General features: G+C 46.9%; 1 protein-coding gene across 7 annotated transcripts in view; it reads left to right on the top strand.

Moving 5' to 3' along the window:
- Nucleotides 1-19324, top strand: part of NCOA1 (nuclear receptor coactivator 1) — a 345055-nt gene extending 325731 nt beyond the window's left edge. For 4 of the 7 annotated variants that reach the window (XM_074947374.1, XM_074947370.1, XM_074947372.1 and 1 more), the window contains 4 exons: nt 1225-1399; nt 12521-12704; nt 16398-16487; nt 18396-19324. In XM_074947374.1, the coding sequence (XP_074803475.1) occupies nt 1225-1399; nt 12521-12704; nt 16398-16487; nt 18396-18566 (620 nt within the window). In that variant the 3' untranslated portion in view covers nt 18567-19324. Of the gene's footprint in view, nt 1-1224; nt 1400-12520; nt 12705-16397; nt 16488-18246; nt 18304-18395 lie in introns of all 7 variants that reach the window. The other 3 variants (XM_074947375.1, XM_074947376.1, XM_074947373.1) reach the window with 3 other exon arrangements.
- Nucleotides 19325-19666: the final 342 nt, after the last annotated feature.

The raw sequence follows: 19666 nt of genomic DNA, 5'->3' as shown, positions 1-19666 counted from the left end.
ATGCAAGTAAACAGAGATACTGCACAGCCAACATAATGACTTCCATGTGTACCCCTTAGCCCCAAGTGAAGGAAATCCAGATCGGGTCATAATTACACGGTGCTTTTCATTCACTGATCTCCAAGAGCTTTACAAAGGTGGGTAGGAATCATCACCCTCAATTTATACATGGGGAAACTGAGGCACAGAGCGAAGCTGGGACTTGCCCACGGTTTGCAGCCCAGTTCTGACTGCCAGTCCAGCTCTGCGTCCACTAGACCGTGCTGCCTTTGCATTTCATTAGTGCCATTCACTTGAGGATCTCAGCGCGCTTATTGCAAGTTCTGGGAAGGTACCCCATTCTTCTGGCTCCGTGTTCCAAACGTACCCCTCAGACAAAGTAGAGATCTCTAGAAGTTGACACCATTTAGGTAAATAATTGTATTTCCCTTTTAAAAAGAGAGAGAGAAATTCAGAGTGGCCATTTTAATTAAACTACTTTAAATTTACATTCAGAAGCTAAATGTCTGAAAAAGACCAAACCCTTGTGCATGCTCTGATGAGGTATCGGAAATCAGCTGCAGATGGAGGTTATTTCCTGTGTGCAGATTATGTGGGTGGCTCAGATTAAATCAGTGAGTTTGTCCAGAATTGGCTGCAGATGGACATCTTCGTACTGCACCTGCTCCACATGGTTTTACACTTAAGCAGCACTTTTCCATAATGTAAAAAGAATTCAGTTTGAATCTGGCAAGGGAGATCTGGTTTCTATAATTAATCAAGAGAGACAATTACCCCACAGCTATCGCGGCTTTGGAAACCAACTAAAATAGTCTTGCAAGTCAACAATCACATTGTCTTGTTCTCCAGTACAGTTACTTCAGCTCCTTCTCCAGGCAGCTGTGTTCTGGAATACTACCCTCTGTTTATAGCGAGCAACTTCTGGGTTCCCCCCCGCCCCACCATTTGGCTACAAAATGCTGTATTCGGGTAATACAAATAGCAACCAAAAGAAAGGGGAGGGGGGAGGCCTAAGATCAAAAGTCCAGGCTGAAGCTTCAAATTTAACTCCAGCACCTGCAAAAGAGGGGAAATCCTCACAAGACACCACTGGAGGAGTAAGGTAATACTCTGCGTGAGCAAAGGTGGCAGACTCTGGTCCCAAGGGATTAAGAACAAGCTTATTAAGTAATGGCGTGGTCGTCTGCACAGCTTGCAGTGAAGCGGCCTGTGTGTTGTTCCCAGGTATGGGTCAGCAAAGTGAGCCTGCATTCGCTCCATCACTCAGCCCCAGCAGCCCTCTGGTGTCGCCGCAGATCCCTCCTTCGCAGAGCCCCATGCTCCAGCCAGCTCCATCGACCCCTGGGTACCCGTCCCCAGACATGAAGACTTGGCAGCAAGGAACAATGGGGAATAATAAGTAAGTCTAACCTAAGGTCAGAGTAATGTACACGCAGATGGTAGGCTATCATCCCGCCTTCCCTACTCCAGGAGCAATAACTGCTGAGGTCTGTGCTCCTGCCCCCAGCTGGTCTGGAAGCAGGGGACCAAGGGTAACAAAACATGGCTCTCTGGATGTTGACATCACAGTCGTCAAGGGGATCGAACCTGGCACCTTCAGCACCAAAATCACAGGCTTCTTCCACAGCAGAGCTCCTTTAGCTGTGAGTTCGTAGTAGGTTGCGATGGTCGCTGGGCCCAGACACTAGGGGGAGACATGGTCACACATGCACTAAGCCAGTGTCATACACCAACCCATCCCTTAACCACTCACCCTGCGGGTTAGCATGTTGAGTTCCCTGTAGAACATCCAGCCAGCCCTGAACTTTAACTGTATAATTACCTTGTAAAAAACTAGATCATTGGCTTGCTTATAAAAGCAGTGAGCTCTCTCCAGTTTCTGAGTGAGTAATCCATGCTGGTGCTTGGGTGTGCTGGGATACAGGTCGGGGAGATACCACCAAGATGATGGTGGTATCACCATGGTGATAGATGCTTTATAGATACTTAACACAGGCTGTCCCCTCCCACAGTGATGGGGCCTGCAAGAGTAGATGGAGACCAGGCTCTGTGCTAATCTCAGTCAGCATTTACACACCGTGAGCTTCTCCTTAGACTCCTTTGTTTGTATTTTGCCCTTGGATCGTCAGATTGCCAGAAGCCCACAGCAAATTGGTTTTCTAAATGAGCGCACACATCCAGTAGCCCACAGAGCAATTCTTTTGCTTTAATTTAAAAAATGATTTAATTAAGTCTTCGTGAAAGCAAAGGACCTGTGCTAGCAGTAATTCTGCCAAATACACCTCAGTCCTGCCCGCTACTTTGGTGCTGGGCATCTTTGAGCAGAGATTGGCCAATCCATGACAAAAGTTGACTAGTGTAAGAAATCATCAGCTCCTATTCCTATTGTCTTAGCAAGGCTTTGGCCGCAGATCTCCCCAGGTGAAAAGCTGCTAGTGTATGCATTGACTTTGCAACTTGGCCATATCCCTTTGGAAGGGGCTGTCCTTTCACTGGACTAACAGCTCCAGCACACAGTACTTGTGCTAATTCTGGTGCAGGGGCTGCTTTGTTCAGTGCAGTATTGTTCTGACTTGCCCTTGGATGGAAAGTTGTGTCAGTCTCTAGAACAGGAAAAGGGATGGGTCAGACTCAGGAGGGGAATTAGAGTGAAGTACTGCACTGTGCCTCGTACTGTACAGACTAGGCCTTTTCTTCATTTCTGAGCAAAACCGTAGTCCAGCTAGGACGACTTTAATACTGTCCTTTCTTGTCACCATTGTTTTTCATGCCCTATCCTCAGCCAGACGTATCAGACTGGATAAACGCTTGGTACAGTATAAACTGGGGCAAATATTTCCAAGACTCCCACAGTACCATGCATGCCGTGGAAGGGAGCTCTAGTCTGCAAAGCAGTTGCCCGTGTTTCTGTGGGAGTTATTTTTGTCTTCAAGGCTGTTTGAACTTTGTCCCACTAGGTTTCTCTGCAGTGCCTTTGTTGTCAGCTGTGTTTCTAATTTCTAGAGTCCCTGTGCTTCTAAACTGTATTTTAGGATTCCTAGAAGTTCTGAGGAAGAAAGCAAGGTCTGTTCCTCATTGAGTGGCTTTTTATATTCCCTGGTTTTTATTACATCTTGGAATTGGACATTTTTTAATCCAGTAGAGGTTTGCCATTATGCACTAATGGTGCTTGGCTAGCAAGGCATTGGGCACCTTATGTGATCAGAATGTTTTAGACTGGCTAGGTGGCCAGCCACTGGGTAACAGAATCAGGTGTTTGAACAGGACATTTGTTTTCTGTGGCTGTGTCTCTTCTAGCCATTCGGCCATTGGTAGGAGCAGTTGACATAGCTGTGCCAGTGCAAACCCCAAGTGTAGACAGGGAAAGCCAGGATACACACCAGTTCTGCTTCCCCCTACTTGAAACAGAGTTAAACTCCAATCGTGGCTTAGCTTGCTCACCTGCACTTTAGTTGTACTGACTACTGGCCACCAGTTGCTGAACTGTGCAAATCCCCAGGTAGACGTAGTCTGTGAATCAGTGGATTTGTGCCTGGTGTAGGGTATATTTCTCATAGCTTCTTTCCCCCATCTACACTACAGAAATAACCATTTCTAAACACAGTTTGGAAGCGTGGTTGTGGCCCATCTGCCTTGTGGTGTTCTTGCCCATGTGGACAGAAATTCCTCCATGAACCATGGGTGGATAACCAGGCTAAAAGATGGTTATAACAAGTTTCTCTCTGATCACACAGGCAAGAGGAGGTCATGCTATAAAACACATGGGGAACATGACCATGTTTCACTACAGTGTTTAAATGTGCGGTTTTCCCTTCTCTGTCCTATTTTCCTGATGCACTTCAGATATTGCAGTGGCAAGCCCCCTAGAAGTGCCTGTAAATTACGAAATGTCCTGTTTTGGTTTTGGCTGGTCATGGTTCTGAGTCTAGAATAACACAAACTCTGATTGAGAAGGCAACATAAAAACCTGCGAGGACCAACAGGAACTCTGTCTTGTATGGTCTGACCTGCATACAGTCTGCAGTAGGGTCGGCTAATGCCTGTACTGCAGCTCGATGATGCTCTGTGTTACATAAAAGAGCTTAAGTACTCATGGTGGGGGGTGGGGTGGGGTAGGGAGTTGCTGTGGGGAGGGAGGTATCATCCATCTCCCTCCATTGCCTTCAGGAAACACAATGCCCCAGGCTCCCATCAACCTTGCCTCTCCCACCAAAGACTTTGATAGTGACAGCACCTCATACCAACTGGACACTTCAGACTTCTCATTACACAAGAACTCGGGGTCACCAAATGAAATTAACAGGCAGCAGGTTTAAAACAAACAAAAGGAAGCACTTCCTCACATAACGTACAGTCAACCTGTGGAACTTCTTGCCAGAGGATGTTGTGAAGGCCAAGGCTATAACAGGGTTAAAAAAAGAACCAGATAAGTTCATGGAGGATAGGTCCATCCATGGCTCTTAGCCAGGATCGGCAGGGATGGTGTCCCTAGCCTCTGTTTGCCAGAAGCTGGGAATGGGAACAAATGGATCACTTGATGATTCTCTGTTCTGTTCATTCCCTCTGGGGCACCTGGCATTGGCCACTGTCAGAAGACCGGATACTGGGCTAGATGGACTTTTGGTCTGACCCAGTATGGCCATTCTTATGTTCACCGCTCAGAGCTGATGAACTGAGATAGCAGAGACCAGGTAGGACTTTTTCCATGTGTCTTGCTCTTGCTGTATGTTCCTCGAAGGCCATGCAGGACTCAACCCTGAACGTAGTGCTGGGAGTAGCCCTCCCCATCACACGGATGGAAAGGAGGATGTGTCCTACTGGATTCTCACCTGCTCTGGGGTTTTTGGTTGCTAGCGGGATCCTCCAGAAGGTAGATTTCAGCATCAGAATGAACCATCTTTCGGGTTTTTTAAACTGCTGTGTTTTGTGTTGGCTGTGGCTCAGACACTAGCTTTTGTGGTTAATGGGTTACAGTGTTGAAACTAAATGGGTTTCAATGGTGAAACTAAAAATAAATTCATGGATTCATAGATTCCAAGGCCGGAATCATTGTGATTATCTGGTCTGACCCACTTTATCCCACAGGACAGAGAACTTCCCCACAGTAATTCCGAGTGCAGAGCTTTTAGAAAAACATCCCATCTGGATTTAAAAATTGTCACTACAACTCTTGGTAAATTGATCCAATGGTTAATTACACTCACTGTTAAAAAAATTGTGCCTTATTTGCCATCTGAATTTGTCTAGCTTCAACTTCCAGCCATTGGATTATGTTACACCTTTCTCTGCTAAATTGAAGAAACCATTATTAAATAAAAGGAGGACTTGTGGCACCTTAGAGACTAACAAATTTATTTGAGCATAAGCTTTCGTGAGCTACAGCTCACTTCATCGGATGCATTTTTTTTTTCCACTGAATGTATCCGATGAAGTGAGCTGTAGTTCACGAAAGCTTATGCTCAAATGAATTTGTTAGTCTCTAAGGTGCCACAAGTCCTCCTTTCCTTTTTGCGAATACAAACTAACACAGCTGCTACTCTGAAACCTGTCATTATTAAATATTTGCTCCCCATATAGATATTTATAGATTGTAATCAAGTCACCTCTTAACTTTGCTTATTAAGATAAGTAGATTGAGCTCCTTGAGTCTGTCTCTATAAGGCACATTTTCTAATCCTTTAATCATTCTCGTGGCTCTTCTCTGACCCCTCTCCAATTTATCAACATCCTTCTTGAATTGTGGGCACCAGAACGGGACACAGGATTCCAGCAGCAGTTGCACCAGGGCCAAGTACAGAGGTAAAATAACCTCGCTACTCCTACTCAAGATTGCCCTGTTTATGCATGCCAGGGAACATACAAACTCCAACAAATCACTTCATGTCCTTTATTTCAGGGCTCGCTTTATTCTTAAACAGAGCAGGCAACTCAAAACACTCTTAGCAGCCTTCAGCCCTCATCTCCCTTCTCTAGAGCTCAGGCTATCCCTTAGACAGTTCCCTGGCCATATGGCCTCTGGGTTCTCAGTGTGTCCTGTGGACTTGCATTTCCCAGAATCCCTGCTCTTAAAGGGCCCAAGAACCGTAGTGGGATGGGCCTGTGCACCCCAAGGCCCAGTACCCCATTACAAATGTAGTATTCATATTGCTGCTGTTTATTATTTTACAGCAGCACAAGACGTTGGAAGATGTGATCCCTGCTCCAGAGAGCAACATTCTAAATCTCAGACATGACCCAACAAGACCAGCAGTAGAGAGGGAGTGGGATCAAGGGGTACAATTCACAGGGATACTGAGCAGGATTAGAGAGGGGATGTTACCTCGGGATGCAACCGGGGAGATCTCTGCTGGAACATTGTATCCACTTCTGGTGTGACTACTTTAAAAAGGAGGTTGAGAAATTGAAGAGGGCTCAGAGAAGAGCCGTACAAATGATTCGAGGGCTGGAAAACTTGCCTTGCAGTGAAAGACTAAAGGAGCTCGATCTGTTTAGCTGGTTGAAGAGGAAGAGAAGAGGCAGCTTAATCCCAGTCTGTAAATACGGTACCGCCCCAAGAAGTGCCTGATGCGAAAGGGCTCTTTAATCTGTCAGAAAAAGATCTGGAGGGACAATGGTTGACAGTTCTACTTGTTGGCTGATTTTTGTGGGTGTTGGGTGAGAAGTGTGTTTTGGTAAGAGGTTAGAGCGAGTTGGCAGACGGAACCCAGACGTACCCTGGGAGTCCATGGAACTAGAAGGTCACGGATGGTTTTTGTGTTTTCCACCATGAATTCCAAACAAGCCTGTCTTCTCGTTTCATTTGCTCAGTAATTTGACCAAGCCAGAAGAATCGCTTCATTGATTTGGTTTCAGGCTAATACAGTGCAGAATGGCTCCAGTGCAGTTGCTCCAATTAGGGGATAATCTCAATCTCTTTGTTATATATGAAGCAATAAACGGCTGCCCAGATTGATTACGGTGCTCAGCCGCACTTGGGCATTTAATCAATCTCAGAGGCTGTTTGTTGGAGTGCTGCAAAGCAATACAGATTATGGCTGTTAGACAGCAACCAGAGCAGGGCATTTTATTATTGTAGTCTCTCTCCTCTTGCAAGAGCTGAGCTGCCTCCTGGGTCTTCCACAGACTATAGAGCTAAGGATTGGTGTCTGGGGAGGGTAGAAAGACACAATCTAATCTAAGGTTTCAGAGTAACAGCCGTGTTAGTCTGTATTCGCAAAAAGAAAAGGAGTACTTGTGGCACCTTAGAGACTAACCAATTTATTTGAGCATAAGCTTTCGTGAGCTACAGCTCACTTCATCGGATGCATACTGTGGAAAGTGTAGAAGATCTTTTTATATACACACACAGCATGAAAAAATACCTCCTCCCACCCCACTCTCCTGCTGGTAATAGCTTATCTAAAGTGATCACTCTCCTTACAATGTGTATGATAATCAAGTTGGGCCATTTCCAGCACAAATCCAGGTTTTCTCCCGCCCCCCCACACAAACCCACTCTCCTGCTGGTAATAGCTTATCTAAAGTGACCACTCTCCTTACAGCGTGTATGATAATCAAGGTGGGCCATTTCCAGCACAAATCCAGGGTTTAACAAGAACCTCGGGGGGGGGGGGGGGGGGAGGTAGGAAAAAACAAGGGGAAATAGGTTACCTTGCATAATGACTTAGCCACTCCCAGTCTCTATTCAAGCCTAAGTTAATTGTATCAAATTTGCAAATGAATTCCAATTCAACAGTTTCTCGCTGGAGTCTGGATATGAAGTTTTTTTGTTGTAATATCACAACTTTCATGTCTGTAATCGCGTGACCAGAGAGATTGAAGTGTTCTCCGACTGGTTTATGAATGTTATAATTCTTGACATCTGATTTGTGTCCATTTATTCTTTTACGTAGAAACTGTCCAGTTTGACCAATGTACATGGCAGAGGGGCATTGCTGGCACATGATGGCATATATCACATTGGTAGATGTGCAGGTGAACGAGCCTCTGATAGTGTGGCTGATGTTATTAGGCCCTGTGATGGTGTCCCCTGAATAGATATGTGGGCACAGTTGGCAACGGGCTTTGTTGCAAGGATAGGTTCCTGGGTTAGTGGTTCTGTTGTGTGGTATGTGGTTGCTGGTGAGTATTTGCTTCAGGTTGGGGGGCTGTCTGTAGGCAAGGACTGGCCTGTCTCCCAAGATTTGTGAGAGTGTTGGGTCATCCTTCAGGATAGGTTGTAGATCCTTAATAATGCGTTGGAGGGGCTTTAGTTGGGGGCTGAAGGTGACGGCTAGTGGCGTTCTGTTATTTTCTTTGTTAGGCCTGTCCTGTAGTAGGAGACTTCTGGGTACTCTTCTGGCTGTATGAATCTGTTTCTTCACTTCCGCAGGTGGGTATTGTAGTTGTAAGAATGCTTGATAGAGATCTTGTAGGTGTTTGTCTCTGTCTGAGGGGTTGGAGCAAATGCGGTTGTATCGCAGAGCTTGGCTGTAGACGATGGATCGTGTGGTGTGGTCAGGGTGAAAGCTTGGAGGCATGTAGGTAGGAATAGCGGTCAGTAGGTTTCCGGTATAGGGTGGTGTTTATGTGACCATCGTTTATTAGCACTGTAGTGTTCAGGAAGTGGATCTCTTGTGTGGACTGGACCAGGCTGAGGTTGATGTTGGGATGGAAATTGTTGAAATCATGGTGGAATTCCTCAAGGGCTTCTTTTCCATGGGTCCAGATGATGAAGATGTCATCAATATAGCGCAAGTAGAATAGGGGCGTTAGGGGACGAGAGCTGAGGAAGCGTTCTTCTAAGTCAGCCATAAAAATGTTGGCATACTGTGGGGCCATGCAGGTACCCATAGCAGTGCCGCTGATCTGAAGGTATACATTGTCCCCAAATGTAAAATAGTTATGGGTAAGGACAAAGTCACAAAGTTCAGCCATCAGGTTAGCCGTGACATTATCGGGGATAGTGTTCTTGATGGCTTGTAGTCCATCTTTGTGTGGAATGTTGGTGTAGAGGGCTTCTACATCCATAGTGGCCAGGATGGTGTTATCAGGAAGATCACCGATGGATTGTAGTTTCCTCAGGAAGTCAGTGGTGTCTCGAAGGTAGCTGGGAGTGCTGGTAGCATAGGGCCTGAGGAGGGAGTCTACATAGCCAGACAATCCTGCTGTCAGGGTGCCAATGCCTGAGATGATAGGGTGCCCAGGATTTCCAGGTTTATGGATCTTGGGTAGTAGATAGAATATCCCAGGTCGGGGTTCCAGGGGTGTGTCTGTGCAGATTTGATCTGGTGCTTTTTCAGGGAGTTTCTTGAGCAAATGCTGTAGTTTCTTTTGGTAACTCTCAGTGGGATCAGAGGGTAATGGCTTGTAGAAAGTGGTGTTGGAGAGCTGCCGAGCAGCCTCTTGTTCATATTCCGACCTATTCATGATGACAACAGCACCTCCTTTGTCAGCCTTTTTGATTATGATGTCAGAATTGTTTCTGAGGCTGTGGATGGCATTGTGTTCCGCACGGTTGAGGTTATGGGGCAAGTGATGCTGCTTTTCCACAATTTCAGCCCGTGCACGTTGGTGGAAGCACTCTATGTAGAAGTCCAGTCTGCTGTTTCGAACTTCAGGAGGAGTCTACCTAGAAAGTGAGCTGTAGCTCACGAAAGCTTATGCTCAAATAAATTGGTTAGTCTCTAATCTAACACGCACTGAAGTCAATGGAAAGTCTCCCGCTGACTTGGATGGGCTTTGGATCAGGTCCATGATGCTCTGGATGAAGGTCCAGCCCAAGCATCATGCTGTTTCCTTCCCCCCTTTCTGTAGGGGTCATTGCTGACAGATTTTCCATGAGCTGTGTGCGTAAATGCTATATAGACCTGTTTCTCAAATGGTCAGTCCTGACCCACCAGTGGTTCGCAGGGCCCTAGGCAACTATAGACTTCCCCCACCCCAGTGTGGAGGAGAGGTTTCTGGGTAGGGCTGGAGAGTGAGCCTGCCCCACACTCACCCGCCAGCAGCAGCTCCTGTCCTGCAGGGTTGGGCCTGGCTCCCTACTCCAAACATTACGACATGGCACACATGGTCACAGTGCCACTTAGGTTTGGCCTGGTCACTCCTCCGGGACAAATCCAAGTGAGTGCTGGTATGACCTGGGGCATGGTGTTGCAGTGCCACTCAGGTTTGGCCATGACCGAGGGGCAGGCAGGCCAAACCTGAGTGCTGTTGTGGCCCCGTTGCAACACCCAGAGTTGGGAACGAGGCCCAGCGCCACGGGACAGGAGCCGCTGCTGTGAGGTGAATGCAGGGCGGGCTCGCTCTCCAGCCCATTCTGGGTGATGCCAGGGGTAAGGGTATATGTATCTAATGGTGGGTCTCAAAAAACAACAACAACGAAAAAGACAAAATGTGGCTGGCGGGGTGCCTTAGTAACAAGTCCGGGAACTGCTGCTCTCCAGCCACTTAGTGTTAGCAGCAGCAGCATTAAGGAGGCAGTTGAATGAGGAGAGGGGGGCTCTTCGATTCCCTAGAGCCCTTAAGCGGGTGCTTCCATTTCATCAAAGTCAATGACATTGAGAACTTAGCTGAATCTGGGCCTCACTGGGCTGGAGCATAGGCAGCGAGACCATGAGTCGGGCTCTTTGGGGATGAGGAGTGATGCGACTGGACACCTTTTGACAGCATCACCATCCTTGGTGAAAGAAGGATGTTAGATTTTTCTGGCTGGTGATTGGCTGAAGTGTTTTTCTTGTATCCTATATGATACTTACACAGGTTACTAATGTCCATGGATTACCAGACACAGGTCTGGTCGGGCCCTCCCTGCTGGTGGCCCACCAGAGTGTTGTGAGGGGATCCAAACACGGACCCCTTCACGTGTTTCAAGCTTCCCTGGGTCTCAGCAGGCTGCAGACCTGTTTCTTCTCTTGGCCTCTCTGGCACATTTCCTGGGCATCAACTCTCTGTTATCCCTTCAAGGAAAGGGAGCTCCAGCCCAGCCCATCTTTCTTGGGCCCACAGGTCAAGCACTGACCCCCAAGATATCCCAGTAGCTTAAGCACACTCTCTCCCAAAAATCTCACCAAAGGTGTGAGCCTTCTGGTTTCTCTCTCCACGAGGTCATGTGGTACACGTAGGATAGAACACACAGAGACACTGTGCCCGGAGTTTTACAGCATTTTTGCTCTTTACTTAATAACCCAGGAAATACACAGATCTGTACAAAATAATATATCCTACATGTATTTTCCGGCCTCAGTTTCCTCACTACTCCAGTGCATTCTTTGGGCTGGGGCCAGGGGCCAACCAGCATCCTTCTGTTCCAGTGCATGGTTTATGGGCTGAAACGTGGAGTCTTCTCTGACCTTGGCTGCCCAGCCGCCTCCCAAACATCCTAAGTGTCTCTCTGTGGGTCTTCCCCTGGCCCACCCAGTGTCTGTGGTGTCTTTGTTTAGCATTTGGGGATTTTCTGCTGTTCCAAATGCCAACCCTGGCAGAGGGAAGGTGGAGAGAGGTGCTTTCCCCTAAGATGCAGTTACTCTTTTTTTCTCCCCAGGTAAGACCTATTCAGGTGCTGATAGCTCTTAACCTATTGTCTAGTGTCCCTGTTCTGGCAGAGACAGGCATCCAGCCTTGTAAGCCACAGTGAGTGGACCCACAGACCTAGGCTTTCCATGATGCAGCAATTTTGTGATAACTCCACCCATATCAACCAGAATTCATAAGTCGCCCAGACCGAGCTTTCAAATCATCACACCATGATGCTTTCCATTTGGACTTTTGTAAATGTACAGCTGTATTTTTAGGGTTCCATTTGCAGGAAAGTACTTGCAACTCCCAGTGACTTCATCACACCTCTGAGAGCAGAATTTGGCCCTTTTACTTGTGGGATTTAAAGGGAAGAAAGCAATGAGGTTCTTTAGAAACTAAGTGAGATTTTATAGACACTGCTCTTAAGAGAATGAGATCCTTTCTAGAGAACTTTTAAAGCAGCTGATGGAGTTTAATGTTATCCCTGCTATAGAATTCTGTAGGTTGGTTTAAACATTCTTGGGGAAAGGGTCATTCTATGTTAAATTCTGTAGGACATTTCCAGAAGGGTGGTATTTTCTTCAGTAGATAGAAGCAGGAAGTCATGAAATTCCTCCCCAGGGGAAAATAAGCCACAGAGATCTGTCAGCTGCAAACATTGCATCAGCTCTTTTTAAAACAGCCTTTATCACTCCAGATCCATTCCCCCATACACACCCTCCCCTTCCTTCTCTGTTACAGACATCTCTGTGGTTCCACTTCTGCAAGGATGCCTGTTGCTGGAGGTGTGGGTTATTGCACCTGTGAGCATCTAGCAACCGACAATTCTCCTGGCATCTGGCACCTATGTAGAGATGGGGGGGGTTAGTCCCATATCTGTGTGCTAGGAATCCCATTCCTCTGGAGAACACTCCCTGGGTCGAACTCTCACTCTCCATGTTACAACTGGAAACAGAGCCCTGGCCTCTCTGAACTCCTGATTCTGTGTAATCCCTCTCTGTTTTTTTGTCTGGGTTAACAGTGTATTCAGCCAAGCTGGGCAGAACCAGCCCACACCTGCGCAGCAGGGAATGTACAACAACATGAGCATCACCGTGTCCATGGCTGGAGGAAACACAAACGTCCAGAACATGAATCCAATGACTGGACAAATGCAGATGAGCTCACTGCAAATGCCCGGGATGAACTCCATGTGCTCTGAGCAGGTCAGTGCTGCAGCGTTCTCGTTCACCAGGCACTCCCAGGAGCACAAACAGCGATGACGCCACTCCACTGACCATCAGCCAGTTTCACTGGGGGTGGGGGTTTCTCTTAACAGGTCTCTGCCCTTGTTAGGTGAATTTGTTTCTGTAGCTTTCTCCATTGGTGAGGCACATGTATCCCACGCTAACTTTGTGGTGCTCTCCCTGGGAATTGCCGAACTCCCTGAGCCAAGGAGCTAATGGATTTATTGCGTTTAAGCTTTGTGTTCCAGGGTTTTTGCATGCCAGATGCTTGCTGCTCTAACTCCTCTCCACTCTGCATCATGCATACCCCTACCTCTGCCGCCTATTGTCTAGCATGCTGGGTGCCTGGAAATCCTGGCTCATGAGTCATTTGGTGCTTTTGTGCAGACTTACAAAATCTCCCTGGTGATCTCCCTTTTCTCTGGGATGTTTACCTTTAGGTTATCTCCTTCCTGTGCTTGAGAGGCAGGGACCTATTTCCAGCAGTACAGTTAGGTGTTTGACAGTGGAGCAAAGGGCTGGAGGGAAGCAGGCAGAGGCCCCTGTTGCTTCACTGGCACCCACAGTTGTAAGCTTCGCTGTGTTTTGAAGCCTGGTGCAACAGGCACCGGATTAGTCAAATTATGAGATAGTTACATCAGCTCACCAGGAACCGATGGGCGTGCATTCAACTCTGTAAAGATAATGGTGGCTGCACTGAGAGTTCCCAGCTGCTAACGGTTCCTGTAGCCCGAGTGTGCGCTGAGGATTCCTTACTGCTAATTAAGGAGAACTTGACATTTCATGGGAAGATGAGGCAGATTTGTTCATATTTAGGCACACCCAGGAAGTCACCAGGCGGTAGGGCTGGATTGGTAAAACTCCCATTGTAAAACTTTTTCTAAAGCAGGATCCCCACTGTTAATAACCAGTAAGTAACTGGTGTAGTAATCAGTTCAGTACCATGGAAATGCAACGTTCTTTCTAGAACCTTTGGATCAAATTCAGTCCCAGGGCCAGCTGACACTTCTCGGACTGAAGTCAGTAGCATGACCCCTGATTACACCCTTTTCCTCTACAGCCATCTTCTGCAACAACCTTCAGTCACAGAGGATGGTATAAAAGTGAACACAGACAGATACATGTGCACATGCATCCGCTTGAAGCCAGGCAGATATGGATCTCCTGTTGTTACACTCCGAAATGGTCAGAGAGGTCTCCTGGCTGCAGTTAGCTATAGCACTCATGCCCCTAGGAACTCATTTCAGGAAACCATCCCTTCAGTGTGTGTGCAGAGTAGTGAGGGTGGCAGAGAACAAGCTGATTCACTACTCAGCTGTGCACACAGAGGGCTAGTTGGTGCAGTTTGCACTGGGTCCTGCTCAGAGGCAGTGTGGAGCTGCTCCAGCCCTGAGAGAGCACTGGGAGAGATTCTGCCTCCAGAGGTACAGTCTCTTCCAGGATGTTTGGTGAATGCAGCTGCTCACTTTGCATCATCTGTAAGGATGGTGGAGATTGCTTCCTCTAGTGATGGGAGGCGTTCTAGAATCCTAGAAACATGGGGTCGAAAGGGACCTTAAGAAGTCATCTAGTCCAGCCCCCTGAACTGTGGCCAGACCAAGTAACCCTATACCATCCCTGACAAGTGTTCGTCCCATCTGTTCTTAGAAACCTCCAATGATGGGGATTCCACAACCTCCCTTGGAAGCCCATTCCAGAGCTTAACTCCCCTTAGCATTAGAAAGCTTTTCCTAATATCTGATCTAAATATCCCTTGCTGCAGATTAAGCCCATTACTTCTTGTCCTGCCTTCAGTGGCCATGGAGAACAGTTGATTCCTGTCCTCTTTATAACAGCCGTTCATGTGTGTGAAGACTGTGATCATGTCCCCTCCTCAGGTTTCTTTTCTCAAGACTAAACAGGCCCCGTTTTTGTAACCTTTCCTCATAGGCCAGGTTTTCTAAACCTTTGATCATTTGTATTGCTCTCCTCTGGATTCACTCCAGTTTGTCCACATCTTTCTTAAAGAATGGTACCCAGAAGTGGACGCTGTACTCCAGTTGAGGCTTCACCAGTGCTGAGTAGTGGCTCCACCTCCTCCCCAGGTCTTTCCCAGTAACTTGCTTGATGGAGGACCGAGGAGTGAGCAATCCCCACCCACACTGCTGTTGTGGTGGGGGCGTGCAAGTGGCAAGGGAAACTGCTTGCCCGTGCCCTCATGCCTGCAGCAAGGGCCAAAGTACAGTCTTGTCCAATGTTTTTGTAGCAAGTAGTAGGCCCCTTTAGTAACCACTCAGTCTGAGGGAGATTCTCTCTCTGTTTCCAAGGCCAGACATGAGATCTTTCAGGTCCAGAAGGGGCTCTAGCTGTTTGGGTTTGTGACTCAAGAATGTGGTAAAGCACCTTTGGGATCCGTTGCGTGACGAGAGGGATCTGTGCTATATTGCTCTTGGCAGCATCCCTTTTAATTAGTTTCATCTGTGAGCGTTTGTCTGTCTGCACTTAAAGCTTCTCTGAGCCATGCCTCCAACAGCTGACCTCTCCCAGCCTGTTCTGAAGGGATTCAGTCACGGGGGCTTTCTGAACTGCTCGTTATGGCTGCAGTAAACAGTTTGGAAACCAGCCCTCATTGTGCATTTGCTGTAGAGCGAGCTGGGAATCGAGGGAGACTGGTTTGAAGACACACTGACTCAGGCCCTGCTTCAGAGGCCAGATTTAGGTCATCATGTCCTGGCTAACACAGGATTAGTCCCTGGTGTCATCTGACGCTTCAGTCTGGAAGCAATGTGAAGGCTGAGCCATTTGTTCTGCCCCTCTGGTCCGTTCACTGGAGCTGCACGCTCCTCGGAGAGATGATGCTGTAGGGAACCACCGGCAGCCCAAGTGGGGGGCACAAGGGAGCTCTCCTCCGAGGGAACTCACTTGGATAATCTTAGTCCAGAGTGTGGTCAGTGAAGCAAACAAGGATTGCCGCCCCTCCATGGCTTCATTCTGCTTCAGCAAATGGAGTGAGCCATCTCGTACAGCTGGGGCTCTGAGAGGCTGGGCTTGATGGAAGGAGCTCAGGGGGTCCCAGCCAGCCACTTGGTTGTATTGCTCTAATTAAAACACTAAATGGCAACTTGCAGCAGGGAGTGAGCTGCTCCCAACACTGCCTGCAGAGTCAGGAGTGCTGCTCACACTCGGCCAGCACCAGAACCAGGTCTGCAGCCCGGCCCTGGGATCCACGCTTCTCTCACCACTGTATCCATAGCATGGTTAAAGCTGGGAGAGGAGAATGAACTGTGCTTCCTGCACCCCTAGAAGGTTAAAATGGCAGATGCTGTAGCGTGGGGGGAGGTGGTGGGAAAAGGTCAGGGGGGAAGTGATGGGGAAAAGGAGCCCAGCATTTCTAAATCTCTCCTTGGCTCAGAAGTTCTGTTGTTTGCCTTTTTGAGGAAAAGCAAGAGAACGCTGTAATAAACAGGCTTAGTCCAACAGTGTCCCACTCAGCTGCTTCCCCGAGGCCACGCCAGCCTGTCACGTAGAGCATGCCAGCATGTAGGCACAACATACACAACCCGGCGCTGTAGCTCTCCTGGGATCCCTCACTTTCTGCAGAGTTGACACTGAAGGATGGGGCACTGGGGAGAGGATAGAGAATCCTCTGAAAAGCAGGTGAACCATCACTGAGCCTTGACCTTGCTTTGACAGGTAAATGACCCAGCACTGAGACCCACCGGCCTTTACTGCAACCAACTTTCCTCCACTGACCGTTTGAAAACAGAAGCAGACGGGGCGCAGGTCAGTAAGAAACTGCTAAGCACAGACCCATCTGAGGTACAAAGAGATGTTTGGCGTGTGGGTTGGTCACCTCAGTAACTGTAAACTTCTTGCACTTGTATCAGCGGCTTTGGCTTCCGGGATGGTTTCTGTAGTGGCAGAGAATAAATTGCAGGGCTCAGCCCAGTAGGGTCTTCTATTTTCTGTATAGTGTAGAGCTGGAATCTGCATTCGATGACAACGACCTGCCTCAGAAATCTTGCTTTATTCTCCTACTCTGATTTAAGCCGGCATGGATCAAAGCTCGTTGCTCTGGCAGGAAGGGTAAGTGTCCCCAGCAGTGTGGGGAGCGCAGTCAGCGCAGTGAGCTGAGCTAGAAAAGTAACTGGACATTGGAGAGATGGGAGTCGCTAAAATCCTTATCGGCTCTGAGGCTGGCCCCAGGTACAATGACAAACGAGAGACGTTTCTGCTTTTGAAGGGCAGGACTTGCTCGTAGAACGATGTTAATGGGAACATTCGCAGTCAGAATCCTCGTCTCCGTGACACAATGTGGTGATCATGAGCCCCTTCATAATATGTCAGTGCCACGTTGGGAGTTGTCTGAGCTCGATTACAGTTGACCCATTCATTCTGTTCAGAGAAAGGGGCTCAGCACTTTCTGCAAATCAGGCCCTTTTAAGGTGTCTCAAGTTGAAAACCCAAAATAACTAGCAACTTTTGAGTATCTTGGGCCAAGTATTGCCACTCTGCCTTGCACTATGGCCAGTTTCAGCCCAGAGCATGCACCTGGCCAGCAGTCTGGAAAGAGCCAGCATTCTACCAGTCTGTTTAGAGATGACATGATCTGCTTCAATATGAAGTTCTCTTTGTTCCCCCGTTTGCTGGTGAACTCTAACTGCACCTCCTGTGCTGCTCTTGTGTTCAGTCCTGTGCTTGCCCAGGGCAAGGAATTTTGGGCTTTTGATGGGCTTATAAAAGAGCATCAAACAGTATACATTTCTCAGTAGCATTATCCTTAAAGAGGGTGGGTGAGTAGATTTTTGCCACTGGGCTGGTTACCGTGTTCAAAATGGGTAGTAAATACATACTTAAAACAAAATAAAAGTGATGTGCCTCCTTGTGTGTTATTAATAACCTATTAAGTATTACAAATCAATTGTACCTGTCACCACTGATGCTGTTTGGTTTTTATTTTTTCATTTTGCTCAGTTTGGACAATGAAAATCAACTAATCAATTTCACACTTTTAATTTCCTGGTCAGTTTCACTTTGTGGCTCTTATGCATTAGCAGGATACTGCAGTGTTTGATTTGCAAAGACTGTAGGGAAATGTTAACACTCAAACAAAACAAATCCTATTTTTACTGGAATAAATAAAGAAGGAAAATGTGTTCTACCTTTAGGTTCTGTGACACTTCAATTTTAGACCTAACTCTACCTTGGTATTGTCCCTTTGATATTCCCTTGCAGCGAGTGGGATGCCATGGTGTACCCTATTCAGCAGCATAGCATAAGCATTCTACCTTGTGCCTCTGGTCTGTTTGGCTGCAATTGAAGGGGTTCAGCAGTATTAAAACAGGAGAGAGATTGGTTTCCAGCCTTTAATACTGTGCTCCCCTCAGAGCAGGTGTCACGGACAAGGTGGCTCTCAGCACAGAGTGATGGCTGGCCGGCAGCTGGAGACATGGGAATGCCAATTTTTATTTTTTTTTAATTAAAAACATGTGAATCTTTCAGAGCTCTGATCCAAATGAGTGCAGTAGTTTTCTTTTTATAGGAAAAGAAGACAGAAGAGTTCTTCTCTGTGGTGACTACAGACTAGAGGAATTCTCTAGTGAGTTTCCACTTCACGTAGTACCCAGTCCATAAGCCAAGGGGCCTGTTCCTTTTTCCCTCTAAAAATCTCTCTTGTCTTTTGTGTCCCAGCAGGTACAACAGGTTCAGGTGTTTGCTGACGTGCAGTGTACAGTGAATCTGGTAGGCGGAGACCCTTACCTGAACCAGCCTGGTCCAATGGGCTCGCAGAAAAGCACGACAGGTCCTCAGACCCCACAGGCCCAGCAGAAGAGCCTCCTTCAGCAGCTACTGACTGAATAACTGCTTTTAAAGGAATGTGAAATTTAAATAATAAGACATACAGAGATATATAAATATATATATATATTATATATTTTTCTGAGATTTTTGATATCTCAAACTGCAGCCATTCTTCAGCTCGTAGTGTTTGGAGCAAAAGTTTTTTTTTGTTTTGGGGTTGTTATTTTCTTTTTGTCCTTCGGGTGGTTTTTGTTTGTTTGTTTTTGTAAAAGGCGTTGGATGTTGGCAAAGCGACAAGGCAGGACAGTCGGTTTCTTGAGCCAAAATTACAGATGATTCTTATTTTTGTAATCAGTTGCTGGCATCTTACTCCAGACGAAGGTTTCTCGGGGAAGTGGGGAAGGGGATGGAGGAAGAAGCGAGTTGAAAGAGACTGCTTCGGAAGGAGGACGATCATCTCAGTTTCAGCTGGATCTGTCACTGATTCGTGTCTCAGCCCAGTGGGAAGGTGGGGAATTGACACCAGACTTCTTTCAGAAAGGCTGTTTTTATTCATGCTTAAAAAACCCAAACACCTTTTCTCCCTTCTGCCCCAGTCCGCTTGTGCGTACAATCAGCTTTTTCTAGCAATCGTGAGTTTGTCAGTTTTAAAGAAAAACAGAGAGTATTTTGACCCACCATTTTCCCCATGTTTTATGCTGGTGTTTAAAGCCTCCTAGCGAGAGAGGCCACAATGTGTATATTACATCGGGGGAAAACAATAATAAAAAGACGAAAAAAAAAGAACAGTTTGGGGGGAAAAGCTGCAATAATTTTTAGGGGGAAGGATGGGGAGGAGGGGGGAGGGTTCTGTCAATTGTAGATAAAAATTTTCTGATTAATTAAATATTAAATAAAATTAAGCAGTTGGTTTTTTCTGCTTTGATTGTGCTTAACAGCTGAGGTAGCTTAAACTATTTAAAATAAGAATAAAAATAATGAAAATTCAACTCTCTGATGGGAGATAGCTTATTTTTTTCCCCCTCAAACCTGTCACTGTACATAGCTCTGATCTCTTGTGTAAATTTGTTTTCTTCCTTTAGCTGCGATCGCTCTTAATATCACCGCTTTTTATTTGATTTATTATTTTTTTCCATTTTTCTAAAATTATGCTGGTGTGT

The sequence above is a fragment of the Natator depressus genome, chromosome 3 (assembly GCF_965152275.1).
Source record: "Natator depressus isolate rNatDep1 chromosome 3, rNatDep2.hap1, whole genome shotgun sequence".
Taxonomy (NCBI): domain Eukaryota; kingdom Metazoa; phylum Chordata; order Testudines; family Cheloniidae; genus Natator; species Natator depressus.
Note: the sequence above shows the minus strand (reverse complement) of the source record. Positions and strands in the feature narration are given on the sequence as shown.